This window comes from Halictus rubicundus, chromosome 11 (genome assembly GCF_050948215.1).
Source record: "Halictus rubicundus isolate RS-2024b chromosome 11, iyHalRubi1_principal, whole genome shotgun sequence".
NCBI classification, from domain to species: domain Eukaryota; kingdom Metazoa; phylum Arthropoda; class Insecta; order Hymenoptera; family Halictidae; genus Halictus; species Halictus rubicundus.
Window position 1 is genome coordinate 10989701 of NC_135159.1, and position 15220 is coordinate 11004920.

Consider the following 15220-nt stretch of genomic DNA (forward strand, 5'->3'; position numbering starts at 1 on the left):
TCGTCGTGTTTTTTCTGATTGGAATGACGCCCAACATGACGCAAGTGTTTTGACTGGTGTACAATATGAATTTGTTTTAATGGTTCGGATAATCGAGGTTCTATTATAATCGTGAGTCAAACGAGCAATTCTATTCGGAACGATGTCATGTTGGGACTCATTTTAACCAGAAAAATGTCACGAATACGATAGTAAAAGTCGCTTGAAAAAAATCATTAAAAGTAACAAAATTTTGTCAGTCAGTATTGTTTAAAATAATAAAGATCAACGTCGACGTAGTAATTGTTGTTATCGTGCATTTAACACTTGCCAAGCTGATTCGCTACGATCATCACGAACCTAACTTGATCGGTCGTTCAAGGCCACTTTCTCAACCGTGAATTATACAGTGCGCGCAACTTCTATTGTTACACCATTCTAAGTAACGTTGGTAAGAGATAGAGAGCATGAGAATGATCGTGAGTGTGTTGACGCTTTCCACTTCTCGAGCACATGTCCGGTGGAGCGAAAGTGTAACGGACAAAGAGGTGGAGGCGAGGGTTACCATGAATGACCTTGAGCGGCCAATTGAATCTCGTTCCAACGTTCATAAAAAAATAAATATATATAATCGATCGATCTAAAAATTTTATACCAAAATTGTTCTTGCATATTATACAGTGATATTATTGTTAGGATATAAATTTGCATAAATGTCCTCGGTCCATTGACTGTGAAATATTTTCCCGCCTTTCAGGTACATCGCCATAATTTTAATCCTGTCGGTCAGGTGCGTTTTTCCCCGTCCAGCCCACAATTCCATGGGGATTCTTTGTCCCGGCAACATAAACAAAGAAATCGAATAAAAAGCGACAACCTGTTCGAATTCGATAAAATTCGATCTTTCAAGGACACGGAAGGGTTAGGATGGATCAAAAGACGGGGGGACAAAAGAAAAGCGTCGACCGGGTAAAAAGAAGTATAGCATTGAGATCGACGGTTAAACGATGACGCGGTGATTACGTTCGCGTTTCGCTCGTTAAAAGGGGCCGCTTTTTTTTTATTAACAATTCACGGACAGCTCTCCAACACTTTCTCTGCGCAGTGTTACACAATGCACAACCACGCCTCGCACGCACCGCGTGTAATGCATGTAATACGAATCGTTGCGTTAATCGGGAACTCCAAACCAGATCCTTGCAACGGTGCAAACCTTGATCCACTTACGATCCGGTACGCCTTCGTTCGTAATCGCGGTTATACCTTTATTCTTCGTAAAAGTCCCTAATTAATCGCTGATGCATAACCTCAAACTTTCCAACAGTAGAGGCTCCGAGCTTCGAAACGAGTTTATGTTCGCACGATTGCAGCCTATAGTATGGTGCATGACTTTAGCGTCGCCAAAAATGCTACACTGTCTCACACTTTAAAACAGTAGAGACATCAAAATTTAAAACAGTAGAGGGCCTGGTCTTCGTAGATTCGCGATAAGGTAGAGTGACTACATTACCGTCAAAAAATGGTTTTACGTGCCTCAAGTTTTCGTCCTTATATAAGAATATTTTGTCGCTTGTAAAGGGCTCGTTCGAAAGAGGAAGGTTCAATCTAGTGCGCGGTGGTCAGGAGCTGCCGAGATTATGCAGATATTTGGTAATATAAGCGTCAGAAGTAGACCAAAAATTGACGATGTGCGTGCCGTGGAATCCAAGCATTTTTATGCCATTGGATGAGTTTTCTGAATGAAATCGAGAGCAGCGGGCACTACAAGTATAAAAATAGTTTGTTTTATCGTCATGTTTTATTAATAAAATACAACGTAAACAATGTTTCATGTAACAACACTATCGATATAAATATATTATTTTGACTTATGAAAATATGTTTTTTTGCACGCCTTGTATATATCTATACGGACTTTCTTGACGAGAAAAACGTTCTCAAGTTACATACAAAAAAAAAAAGTAAACTAAAACCTATCTACGAGTCGACTGAAATTTTACTTTCACATCGGAGTATCAAATGAAACTGATAATACTTTAGTAAATACTCACAAGTACCACTTTTCAATGTTAATCGCACTACCAACAATTATACTCTATATTTAACAGTGTCAACCATTATTTATCGCATTGTTCATACATTACCGCTCAAAAATATCGTATCACTTGTTCGATGACGAGTGAACTGGACTTTTTTAGTTCAGAAATGTAAATATTTTGCAGCTTGTATGCCGTCGCAAATATTACATTCAACTTCACAGAAAAGAAAAATATTTAACTAAAATCGAGATTGTGAGTGACCAAATATTTGTGAGGGATAATTCATATCCCGAGAAAAATAATAAAAATCTTCCGAAACAAGAATCTAAACTGTATTTTAGTCCTGATTTCCCCTTTCTGGTGGTGCCAATCTTGAGAATTAAAATAATTAGACGAATTATGAAAATTATGAAGATAATTACACAAGTCCGAAATGTTGCATTTGCCCGCATTTGCTCTTTCTGATCTTGCAAGTATTTTATGCTAGCCTACGCGACACATATAATTCATATACGCAGGGTGGTTCACGCTATTACTAGCCGGTGTTTGTCTCGCAAATAATAAATATTAGAAAAAAATGAAAGAACAAAAAGTAATACTGTTTTTTGCAAGCGACGTAATGGCGTATGTAATTGTTCTGTGTTTGTCCCACTTTTTTTTTTTTTAGAAATAAAGGTCACCTTAATCGCACTACCAACAATATAAATATACTATTTTCACGTAATAATAGTATTATTAAGCTATTTTATACTTAACAGTATCAACTATTAGTTATCGCATTATTCACACATTACCTCTCAAAAATAACGTATCACTTGTTCGATGACGAGTGAACTGGACTTTTTTAGTTGAGAAATGTAAACATTTCGCAGCTTGTATATCGTTACAAATATTCAATTAAAAAAATATATATATTTAACTAAAATTGAATATAGTAAGTGACCAAATATTTTTGAGGGATAATTTAGATCCTGAGAAAAATAATAAAAATCTTCCGAAACGAAAAGAATCCTGTCTGTATTTTAGTCCTGATTCCCCCTTTCTGGCGGTGCCATTCTTGAGAGTTAAAATAATTACACAAATTAGTATAAATATAATTTTTTGTTTCAATTATTTCTCAATTTAATTTCCATTGTACTTACCTATGAATTGTAACGTAATCTTCTGCAAGAATGTTAGACGTATCCAGCGGAGTCAGAAACATAAACTGACTGTGCGGATGTGTTTTGGTATGATCCAAAAGAATGTCCATTATGATCCGCCGATTCACCTTATCCTAATTACAAAATAATCACTCGTTAAGATCTTTACACGCGTGTAAAAAGAATATATATATATATATATACCATATATTTATAATTCTTATATACCATAAAAACGTCGAACTCATCAAGAAAATAAAAAGGCAAGTTGGTACAATCCCAGAGCGCTAAAATGAAAGCAACGGTCGAGTAAGACCTTTCACCGCCTGATAATGATCTCGCATCATTGGTTGACCTTTGGCTGTCGTTCTGCGAGTTCACTTCAAGTTCAAGTACTTTTCTCCGATGGTCGATGTTTATGGTACCCTGATTAAAACATAATGTGTAATGGTACAGAAGAAGCAGTGAACGCAATTGTTTATGCTCCAAGTAGAACGTTGTTTATTCGTACCTTTTTATTTCGTAATGCCAGCACGTTCGTAAATGAATTTTCTATTCTTATTCCGTAAGCCTCTCTCATATCGGAGAATAATCTTTTTCGCTCTTGCAAACGTTTCAGATGCGCCTGCAATATGCATGAATACATGAATACATATTCTAGAAATTGCACTACCATTGAAAAAAGCCGTTTTAATGCATTTTAAAATTAAATTAAAATTAAAGAAAATTGGAGTGTAAATAAATTACCTGGTAAGTTTTTTCGATTTTGGAAGTTAAATTCAAATTTTTCCCATATTTCGCTTCCTTCGCTTTCAGCTCTTTTTTGAACTGTTCTATAGTGCCGAATTGTCGCTCAATCTCACGAATTCGAGCTTTCAAATCCGTGGCTAGCCTTCCAAGTTCTTTTGCCGATCTGCAAAAAGTACAAAGAGCTTCGTTTTTTCCTGGCAAGTATATCATATTTTGTATTTATAATAATAACTAGATAATCCGTTGATTAACCTTGACGTTTCTATCCTATCGCATCGATTCGTAGCATCGGATACTGCTTTCACAGTAGCCCTCTGTTGTATTTCGAACTCCGCAGTTGCACTCTGCAAAGCATGTCGCACTCCCTCTAGTTTTCTCACTGCGTGCCGAGTCTTCTCCCGCAACTGCGTTTTCTGATCTTGCAGTTGCTTTATACTAGCCTACGCGACACATACAAGTTCATTAACATTTATTAATTCATGTACGCAGGGTGTTCACGCTATTACTAGCCGGTGTTTGTCTCGCAAATAATAAATATTAGAAAAAAATTAAAAAGCAACACAGTTTCTTGCAAGCAACGTAATGGCGTATGTTTTTGTGTTTGCCCTATTTTTTTTTTCTGGACATAAAGGTGACCTCCAAGGTCACACAAGGTTAGAAATGGACGAAACATTTTGAGACATCCTGTATGAACAAGGGGATTAACGTATTTGCATAAATGCTCAGTGAAAAATACCTTTAACGGGTTGATTTTCAAGTCCAGGTTCTGCCTTAGTTCCCGGTACCGCCTAATTTCCGTCTCCAAGTACTCCACCTTTTTCTGAAGCTCCTGAACAGCTTCACTCAAACGAGACTCTTCGCATTTTTCTTGGTGCAACTGCTTTTCCAACTCGTTCAACTCATTTTTCTGTTGAGGACACAATCGACAGATTATACAAATTATTCTAATGCGAAGAGACGGGGATCGGTAAACATCGAAAAAAGCTCGTGAGAGTTAAACATACAAATACTGTAACGGATATCGCTTCGTTGGTTTCAATCTTATCCTTCAGATCGTTGATCTGCGCTTTACAGTGATTGTGGGCAGCATTAAGCTTCGCGATTGATTGATTGGCAGTTATCAATTCAGAGCTTGTACGTTTCTCTTTTTCGTGGGCTGTGGTATACGATTGAACAGCCGCATTCTTTTCGTTGTCTAAACCACGAAGTTCTTCCTCGAGTCCCCTAATCAGATCAGAATGGAATTGTAACGCTTGCAACCGGAACAGAATAATTTCGAAAAATTACAAGATACTTACTTGATCGCGTCGGAAACAGAGACCTGAAGGAATCTGGCTCTCAAATGACGCGGTCCTCCGTAACTCCTATAATCCGGATCCGGATAAAACGTGTCTCCTGTTTGAGTGAAGGCTCTCTTACAATTACGTGGCACTTTCGAACCATCCGACATAATGTTAGCTGCTTCTTTGCTCGTTGGGATTAATAGAACACACTCAATTTCCCGCTGATCGATCAAGCTATTAGCGACGACAGGATCTGATATGTCCATTGCGTCCAAGAGATTGGAATAATCCGGGGAACGAGTGCAGTGAACATGAACATCATGAACCTGGAAACGCAAAAACATCGTTATCCAATAAGATATAATAAAAAGTTTACAAAGATATCGCTCACTTTGTTATAGAATTTGCTGCATATTATTTGCGGAGTCCTTTCATTTAGATAAATTTCCTTCATAATCGCTCTTAATAGTTTGGCATCTTCGCTATTGTCTACGCAAAATGTGCTGAAGGTACCGACTCCTAAATAATTCTCTACTGCGGGTGCCCATGCTGGATCTTTCATTTTTATGTATGCTCCTAGGGACAGAGAATCATAAGAATACATGAAATAAATAAACATATCTTATAGAAAATTAGACGCTACAGAGAAAATACACTTTCTGGATTCCAGTTGCTCTCAACGTACCAAATGGCCCGCGTGGTTTTTCCCTGAACTGGTTATTATTGTATTCCTCATCGATCCTTCTCAAAAGGCGTGGTATATTTCGTCCAAATACTGTCAACGCGTCATCAGACTGTTTTTTTGTGGCGTAAATATCGCGTTTAATTTGTTCTGTAATGAAATTAGTCTCAAGTTAGAATGAGGTGAAAATACTACACTGTGACTTAAGGGGGAATTCTTATTTTCGAGGTCGTTTTAGGAAGGAGGTTTGTGTTCGGTAGAAAATGAATAGAATCCCGGACGGACTTGCAACGCTGTCTATTCTCAAGGGCCTACTGCCTGACTGTTTTGACGAGAGTGTCTTTACGCTGCAGTCTGTCTACTCTTTTATACAAAGTTTTGGTCTTTGATAGGTGGGGGTGTCTTTGCACCCCCACTCTGGTGAATCGCACTGTAACGGAATTTCCATCGGCCGCACACCCTTAACATGCTGTGTGCATTGTCAGGTAACGGGCCCTCTGTCTTCGCGGGGTTCCCGTACCATCGGCTTGGGCCGTTAGAAATTCGGGGTTTTTTATGACTCTTTACGAGGGCTATTGAGGCTGTCGCTAATAAAATCTAATTGCAACCCTAGAGGGCGTCTTAATGACTCTACCTGACAGTTTCCTCAAAAATAGCTTCAATTGTCGCCTGAGTCCTAAAACCTCTCCAGCATCTGCATTGCACGTGTCAACTTTATTATATGCAGCTGGCCGCTACATCGTCTTCAAATCCTTTTGCACACATATTCTACAACACTTATACTTCAAGAGAAATGCGAGAAAAGAAAAATCGATACTCACTTATACGATTGTCACGGTTTGTTATTTCAATTTTCGTAGTGTGCATTTCTTGCAGGAGACGCATCTTGTCGGTTTCTAAGTGCGTTTGATGAGTTCGTTTAGTCCGTAATAAAGCTTCGATTTCGTCCAGTTTCTGTTCCAAATCTGCCAACTGTTGTTTCATTTGCTTTCTCTCACTTTGTTCTGCATTGTCGCAACTAAAATTATACGCTCGCGTTAAATGCTTACTCGTACAAAAATTATGTGAAAACAAAAATGAACAAACGTTTCCTGTCGTTGTATCTCTTCTTTAATCATATTAATGTCATCTTCGAATCTCTTAATCTTGGTTTGGGAATAACGCCACTCTCTCGCTTTGGTGGAATGTGTATCTTTACTTATACTACACTCTTGCTTCACTTTATTATAATGTTCTGAACTATTAGTAACTTCTCGTTCCGCTTCTTTAATTTCTTCTTCCAAGTCTCTGCGTAAAAATGTTATACATTATACAGCATGTGTGTCTATGTATCGTAGCAATGATGAATCAAATGGTGATTCAAAAAACCTTATTATACTACATACTAATAGTAATTTATGCTACATACAGGATTTTTTTATTTATTTCTTCATCTTTTGAATCTGCAGACGTTTCAGCATCCACAAGATATTGATAGGTGTCTTTACACTTGTTGAGTACTTCTTCGGCCCTCTGCAATTTCTGCTCCTCTGCTATGGCCTGCAAAACAGAATGCAAATTTCATGCTATTAATCGAAAACGGTAAATTGTATCGTAAAATTTTCCTTTACTAGATTCGTCACTCACAACTGCCCAAACCAACTCCTTTTCAAAACCGGTTGCTTCCTCGCGTAATTTATCGATTTCTTCTGCCCTTTTTATATTTGTTTTCAACATTTCTATTTCCTCTCTAACCTCCAACAAAATCTGCAAGAATGTTCGCCAATATGTACAAAAAGAATCAGTTATTACAGAGCAAAAAATGTATAATAAAAACATACCTCGTTGTACTGTTGTAATTTCACATATTCGCTTTGACATATTGATTCAGCTTCTTTATAATTATTTCCAATTACGTCTAACAGTGTGGCTTTCATAAAAAACTCATATTTTTCTTCGGGTTTAGAGGATACTAAAAATGTCCTCGATATGTCCTGATTCAGGATAGAAATGGGATTGTCTATTTGTATGTTCATTGCTCTCAGTATATTGTCAAGTTCATTTCGTTTTGTTGAAATGACTTCGCCTATTAATGTTAATACAATAAACTTATTAAATTATTTTAATATCAGAAATACATCGTTTAAGCTACACATCTCGCGAATCTCATTGTCAGGGTAAACTATGTCGTTTCTTTTTCACAATTATTGAAATTATAAAAACGCTTTCATAGGATTTTACTGGACTGACTTCTTCATCCAAGCACATATTACAATGAAAACTGTACAAAGTTTAAGTCAATTCAATCTTCTCACTTATATGAAGCGTTTCATTTTTATATGTTTCGTATTTGGTAGGTTCAGTGTTAATGCAATAACTAGACTGCGGATTTCGCAATTGCATCAAATGCAAAATGGGAACAATCATTTAAAGAATTTCAAAATACTGTCCGAAAGACTTGTTAATACAGACAATTTTGTATTATGAATAACAATCAGCAGTTTTAGGAATGACTATGAAATGTAACGGAAACTCTTTTGTACCTCTACAATTTTTAATTTTATAAGTTGACGAACTTGAAATAGTGCGGAGAATTATTATTGATTCGCCGTAAACATCTGGTTTGTACGCCATTGGTCCTTGATTGAGTAACGTTACTTCAATCGTTGCCGATTGTTTTCCCTTCTTTATAAAACCTAGACAATAAGAGGCATCGTTGTAACAGTGGAAAAGAATCGTTGACTACACAATAAAGTATGTTCATACCTTTCACAGATGCTCCCCGACTGGTAACATTAGCTCTGGCGCCAAGACCAACAGTTAAAGCTGTCAATATTGCACTTTTACCACTTCCGTTACGACCAACGATGAAATTTACATTTGGGTTTAGTATAACTTCCATGGCATCGTGACACATGAAATTTCGAACTAGAATCCTTCCTACTTTGCCAACTTTGCTCTACGACAGACAGAAAAATGGGTAAATATTTACGGAAGGGGACCCAGAAAACTTTTCCCTCTACATCTACCCATTGCTCGGTCTTAGTTACCAAGATATTCACGAAAACTGATAACATATTTCAAGATCAAGGTAATCGGAGCCAGATCCCGTTTTGTACACATTTATCAAAAAATTTGTGAATCTACATACGTTAATTGCAAAACCGAAAGTGTAAACAGAGCTAACTTACATTCACATCTTGCGAATGGGCCGAACTATTTTCCTTTCTTCTGGGCCGTTTCGATTGGTACGTTTCATCATCGATAGATTTGCCCTTCCTTCTATTTCTCACATTATTCTCCATGATTGTCGACAAAGTCACTGCAATCTATCTATTTACACGCAAATTGTACGCAGATTCATATAACGCGGAAAATTAACGGATGTGAACACCATCTTCTTCCGCAAATATCTTATCGATTTCGATAGAAATATCCTCGACTAGTTGTAAGGTCATCACGTGCTTCCGTTTATCAGACTATCCATTTTATAAATCATTCAACATTTCTCAGACACGTTACTGCACGTTACCGGGTACGACTATTCAGAAACGTGCGTGAATCTTCCCGCCAGTGACTCGGTTTTGTTTGTGACTTTCATCACCATACTGCACAAACAATGTAGATTTCCCACCAGCTTCTTACTAACTGCTTACTTCAGGAAGCGACATTGCAAAGTCAGAATGCGTTCACAAATAGGCCTCTCTGATTCCGACAAGATCTTGTTTTTATACTTTATGGTAACATCATAGAGTAGAAATACTAAAGACAGGAAACTACTAGTACGACTTCTGTACTATATTCGAGTTCCGTCTCTGGTGTCTGTGCCATTAATGGAAATATGCATTTAAATGTAAATTTAAATTTATCCCTACCACTGACGAGGTTAAAGGCTGTCAGCCCCTGTGCTATTCTGCGAGCCTGCAAGTGGGTCCTAGGTGGGTCTTGGGTCCATGGGCACAGCTCATCATTTTATAAATCATTCTTACCGACGAGAATTTCCTTAGTGGTCTTCACTGACGAGATAGCGTCATTGGCCAGAAAAGAAATGAGAGTGCTCACGCCCGGGATTTTAGTGTCCCCGGTATAGTGCTGCCCCCTAGTCTAATTTTTAACCTGGACCAGAACCTGCATTATCTTTTTAGCCTGGACCAGAACCTGCATCATTAGCATCTTATCTGCATCATTAGCAGCGGTTTCCAAATAATGCCAGAGTGGATGCTACTTCTATGAGGGTCTTCTATGTAGACTCTGATCCAGCCTAAAAGATGACGCAGGTTCTAATACAGGCTAAAAAGATGATGCAGGTTCTGGTCCAGGCTAAAAAGTTGATGCAGAAAAGTGGGGACACTAAAATCCCGGGCATCTCATTTCCTCTCTGTCGTTGGCCTTCTGTTTCTTACTCCAGCCAAAAATATCCTAGAGGTAAGGTTGGCAGTCTTTGAGATTACCTCTTCGATGCCCCTACTACGAGTTAAATCCCACTCGAAGCCTCCTACGCATGCACTTTTCCCCACCACCTGTTGCACAATGAAATTTGAATTGTCGTCGGTTGGTGACGGTTAATCGAAACGTATGCACCGTGTCCCCAGCAGAGTTTGGCGTCGATCTGTTACGTGATGGACCAAAGTTTGTATTTTATGGCAACCTGTTGACGCGTGGTAAAACTCCTCGCTGCATATATCGTGCTATTTTGCTCGTGTATTATTGTTATTGCAGTTCCTGCATTAGCTTGCGCTCGTTTCATGCGTCTTAGACACTAACTCGATCGAGAGATGAGTGATTCTGGAGATGCTGTTAAATATAAATGGACCCCGGAGAGCACTGCGTTGTTGGTGTCGGTGTGGTCGGATAAGCAAGTCCAAAAGCAATTGGAATACGCGTCGAAGCCACAGTTGATATGGGAAAGTGTCGCTCGGTACATGAAGAAAAAAGGGTACAATGTTACTGGAAAACAGTGTCGATCGCGGATGAAACAGGTTCTGGTCTGTTATCGTGAAGCCAAACGAGCTGGCACGCGAGCAGGTGTCGAGCAATATTATGAATCGATCGATAGAGTCCTGAAAAATAAGCGTCTGGAAGATGCTAATATTATTGGTATAGATACTGTAGGTAAGACAATTTTCACGATTCAATTAACTATTTGCAGTTTAAACGAATGCTTTCTACCTTGTTCAAGTAAATTACTGACAATCGCTTTTCCACATTTTCATAGATGCTACAGTACACGTTAAGTCTCCTCCAAAAGAAGTCAAAACAAATAAAAATTTACAAATGAGACATAAGTTTCCCATGCAATCGCTTCATCATACAGATGCACTGTCTCCAACATGGGGAATAGAACGTAAGAGTTCATTTGCTAAATAATATAAGAAATGATTAACACGTTAAATACCACATTGGTCCCTAGGGACTGATTATAGACTTTCTGTTTACACTGCATCGACTCCTAGGGACCAACCATAGGATTTATGTTGCACCAACTTTTGATGGTAGAGTGCAGCGTAAACAGATAGGCGTTTAACGTGAAGTATTCATATTACTTCAATAATTTCAGCACATTAGTGTATACATTTATGTTTTCTAGGTGAAAATGAATATCCTGATTCCCCAGAATCGAATGAAACCATAATAGCTAGGCCTTATAATAGAGTCTTCTCTCCTACCAGGGATGTAGCCATTAACACAGGGGAACCACTAGTACAAATGGCTGGTAAGTCAACACAGTGCAATACTATTCCAATGGAGGAACCATTACGTGCTAGTTACAAGCACAATTCATTACCTCATCCTTACGGAGATATACCGTATCAAAACACAGTACAGAATGTACAAAATCAAATAATTCAGGAGAACATGCAACAACATCAAACACTGCAACAAAATTGTTTGAGCCATCAGCAAAATATGTTGGTGAATAATCTAGGATTTCAATCAGACCAGCAGAATTTAAATCAGAATTTAATAGCACAATGTGTGAATGTGCCAATGAAATGCGAATGTCCAACGACAATACATAATACTAATTTGGAACAGTTGCTTCAGCAACAAAATCAATTGCAACAGGTAACCCATGTGAATAATCGTGCGATGCCGCAAGAACCACGAAAAATTATGTTCGGGCAGAATTTGGCAGCTACGTACAAACAACATTATGGCAATATCTTGACTCATATGCCTGCTGTAATAGATAGTAAAGGAGTTGGGTGTCTATCGCCAGATTATTCTCCAGATGTATCTCACAACTTAAATGATGCTTTTTGCCAGTCAAAAAATGAAGATAAAGCACATAATTTGAATGAAACTTATAATCGTCCAATGCAAGCAGATGCTTCTGTATTGACAAACAATGCAACTTGCAACGACGATAGTCTTTTATTAGAATTTTTGATGGACTCTTTGAGTCAAGCAGGAAGCGACCACAAATCAAAAGAAACTGCAGTCAATACTGATAATATTCCTAATGTGCCAATGAGGAAGAAGAAAGCACAGAAATTGGAACAACTTGTTCTAGGTGCCATTAGCTCTCAAAATGAAGTCGTTAATAGGGTAAGATATAATAAAGAAGAGAAACAATATAAAACTAAAATGAACTTTCTTTCCTATATGTGCCGATAATTATGAAAGTGGTCTCAGTTATACATATTTTGTTTCGAGATATTTGGACTTTCACATTTGAATACATTAGAAAATTTTTTTCCATTATGGAACAAAATATTTCGTAAAATATGTAATCTTCTAACGCGAAATGTATTCGTCATAACGGCCGCTTTCATATGAAAAATAGTATTCCATTTAAAAATTTAAAAGTCACCTTAACTTCTTGAAAATATTGCAAAAAATTGTTCATTTTTCCGAGAGGAACGCTGAACAAACAATATGCACAAACACTCTGTATTTCGTTTCAGATTCTCGCAGCGCAAAACGACATGTTAACAAAGTTCTTAGATTTAGATAGAGATCGCCAAAATAGACTCGAGAATCGAATGGACGATTTATTGAAAGTAGTGCATAACACTCTGCTCACAAAACAATCATCGGAATCGGATGTTGAAACACCTCCACCACCACCGGAACCAACCATAACTTCTCTAGCGCCTCCTCCAATGCCTGGAGCTGCACCTCCTAAGCTGGATTTAGTTCCTCCGAAACCTTGTCGCGTTCCTTGTACCATACCTAATTCTAACGTCGAATTAATTAATCAAAATCCGGTGATGACGAGACCGGGCGTCATTTCACCTATAACTAGTCCAGTCAAAAGGCCTGGAACCATATGGTCGAAACTGGGGCCAGTATCACAGTCACCTTTCGTGAAGGCTCAGCAACGTTTAGGTTTGCAACCTATCTCGGCGACAGACAGTCGGACCCAATCTTCCGCGGAGAGACGCATAGCAAAGGAAGTGGATACGATGAAAATGGACCCGGAAACATTGAAATTTGAAACTGCTAAGTTCTTGGAAATGGAGAGACAGATGGAAGAGAAGATAAAGAATGCATATCTCGAGACAGGCATGAGCCAGACTTTGCACGCTCGTAGAAAGCTGTTCACCCAAAGGGAACCTACTGCGGCGATGGTACTGACTGCAGCGTTCTTGGAAAACGAGCGTCGCATTGCGGAGCAACTTATGAGCTGTTACGCAAGCCAACAAAATTTCGAAAGCATGGATGATCTATTGACCGGTCAAGGAGAGAACTATGATCATTTACGACGGTTGAGCATGCAGCCTGTGTGTGTAATAGCTGGCGAACCTTGCAACACGTCCACTCCGGCTAAATTCGGAACCGTGCCTGCTAACAGCGATAGAACGTCTGCGGCAGTGCCGAAACAAACAATTCAACAATTGGCTCAGCTTGTGATGAATACTGGCAGGTGGAAGGATCAGATGGCGGTGCAAATAAATGCGGAAAGACAACAAAATGGCTGTCCAGTAGTTCCAGTGAACGTAGAAAAGCAACAAAATGGCTGTTCAGTGGTTCCAGTGAATGTAGAGAGACAACAAAATAGTTGCCCAGTAATTCCAGCGTACGTAGAAAGACGACAAAATGGCTATCCAGCAGGTTACAGCGAAGCAATTGCTATTGCACAGTCTAGTGTTCCGTTGAGAGGGAACGAAATAAAAACTGACAAAAGTTATGTCAGAGATTGGGTGCTGAATAAATATGGAGATCATCCAACGAATGAGCAGAAGCCAGATTACGCTCCGTCTTATAATACCATGAACAGTAAACCAAACTTCCCTATAGGTTTCGCTACTACCGTGGTAGACAGTGATAATACAAAAATGAAAGAAGCCAACGTTGATGTCGGTAAATCTATTGGATTTAACAGTAACGTGTTACCGGAGCGGAAACAACAAACTGTACGTTTCATGGATGAAGCATTGGCCGAGTTGCAACGAATGTACATCGAAAGGATGTCCAAAGATCAGCAAGAGAAGAATGATAGTTTGCCATATGTAGCCGCTAATGGTAACGATGTCTCTGTCCAAACCCGACAAATGATTGAGAAATATATGACTGATATAATGCCGAAAAGGCAATTTAGGAATGGTAAAGATAAAGACAGTGACTCCGACGATGAGTTTTTGGACACCACTACTTCCATGCCTACAATTGTACCACGTAGGGGATCTCTTACTTCAAATGGTACAGGTTCAACAGAACCTACTCGTTCCATGAAACTATCGAAAGATAATTGCATAATCAGTTAATTATATACGCATGATAAAAGAATTAGTACAACAAATAAGTACTTTTAATTACATGCAAAACTTATGGCAGGCTAATATAATACTATATTTTATTTCTATTAATTGATTTATAAAGAAGCTGGCTTGTATCGTGAAATTTTAATTCTGTAGAGAATTGAAAACTTAATTTTCGTTTAATTTGATTAATCTTAAACTAAATAATTTATGACGGATTTATTATCGTCGTAAACGTCTCAATTTATATTAATTACTTTACCTTGGAAGTTGTTAGATCTTTTGATATATGAATTGTATTTGATATCGACCATATTAAGTTCATGTTAACATTAGATACATCTTTGTGCAATGAGTTACGTTTCATAGTAACTGTTAAAAAGATTTAATAATAAGAGAAATTCGTTACTAAATGATATTTTTTTATAGTAATCGAATTAGTTTCTTTTAACGGATATATATATACGGAATCTGTGCATCTAAAAGTTTAGTGGATAAATATGACAGATATTAAGAGTTTATCTAATCTATCTTAATGTTTATCGCATATATAGTTTATAATAAGGATTATTAAAGTTTATACATTCGACATGAACATCATCGTTACACTTTTGTTTTTACTTTAAATTTGTGATTGCGAGAATCAAGGTGAATTGTTCAT

General features: G+C 38.0%; 2 protein-coding genes and 1 long non-coding RNA gene across 4 annotated transcripts; 2 read left to right on the plus strand and 1 right to left on the minus strand.

The window, feature by feature from the left end:
• Positions 1-865: 865 nt before the first annotated feature.
• On the plus strand, positions 866-2682 carry LOC143358607 (uncharacterized). The gene is made up of 2 exons (XR_013082978.1): positions 866-1471; positions 1558-2682. It is a non-coding gene; the product is annotated as an uncharacterized LOC143358607 (long non-coding RNA).
• Positions 1757-9553, minus strand: Smc6 (Structural maintenance of chromosomes 6). Of its 2 annotated transcripts, none has more exons than XM_076795879.1 (19): positions 9046-9553; positions 8621-8813; positions 8398-8550; positions 7696-7940; positions 7502-7621; positions 7284-7414; positions 6962-7162; positions 6697-6893; positions 5879-6025; positions 5585-5769; positions 5209-5519; positions 4915-5134; positions 4647-4817; positions 4163-4350; positions 3908-4073; positions 3672-3785; positions 3389-3586; positions 3161-3294; positions 1757-2389 (listed from the first exon to the last, which is right to left on the minus strand). In XM_076795879.1, the coding sequence occupies exons 1-19, from the start codon at positions 9157-9159 to the stop codon at positions 2356-2358; spliced, it is 3222 nt and encodes a 1073-aa protein (XP_076651994.1). In that variant the 5' UTR covers positions 9160-9553; the 3' UTR covers positions 1757-2355. The 2 variants fall into 2 exon arrangements, with proteins under 2 accessions (XP_076651994.1, XP_076651993.1); XM_076795878.1 differs by having other exon boundaries at positions 1759-3074; positions 9046-9552.
• Positions 9554-10363: 810 nt separating this feature from the next.
• LOC143358587 (uncharacterized) lies at positions 10364-15207 on the plus strand. The gene is made up of 5 exons (XM_076795806.1): positions 10364-10483; positions 10574-10966; positions 11070-11198; positions 11442-12403; positions 12763-15207. Exons 2-5 carry the CDS (start codon positions 10630-10632, stop codon positions 14563-14565), a joined length of 3231 nt encoding a protein of 1076 aa, XP_076651921.1. The 5' UTR covers positions 10364-10483; positions 10574-10629; the 3' UTR covers positions 14566-15207.
• The last annotated feature ends 13 nt before the right edge of the window (positions 15208-15220 follow it).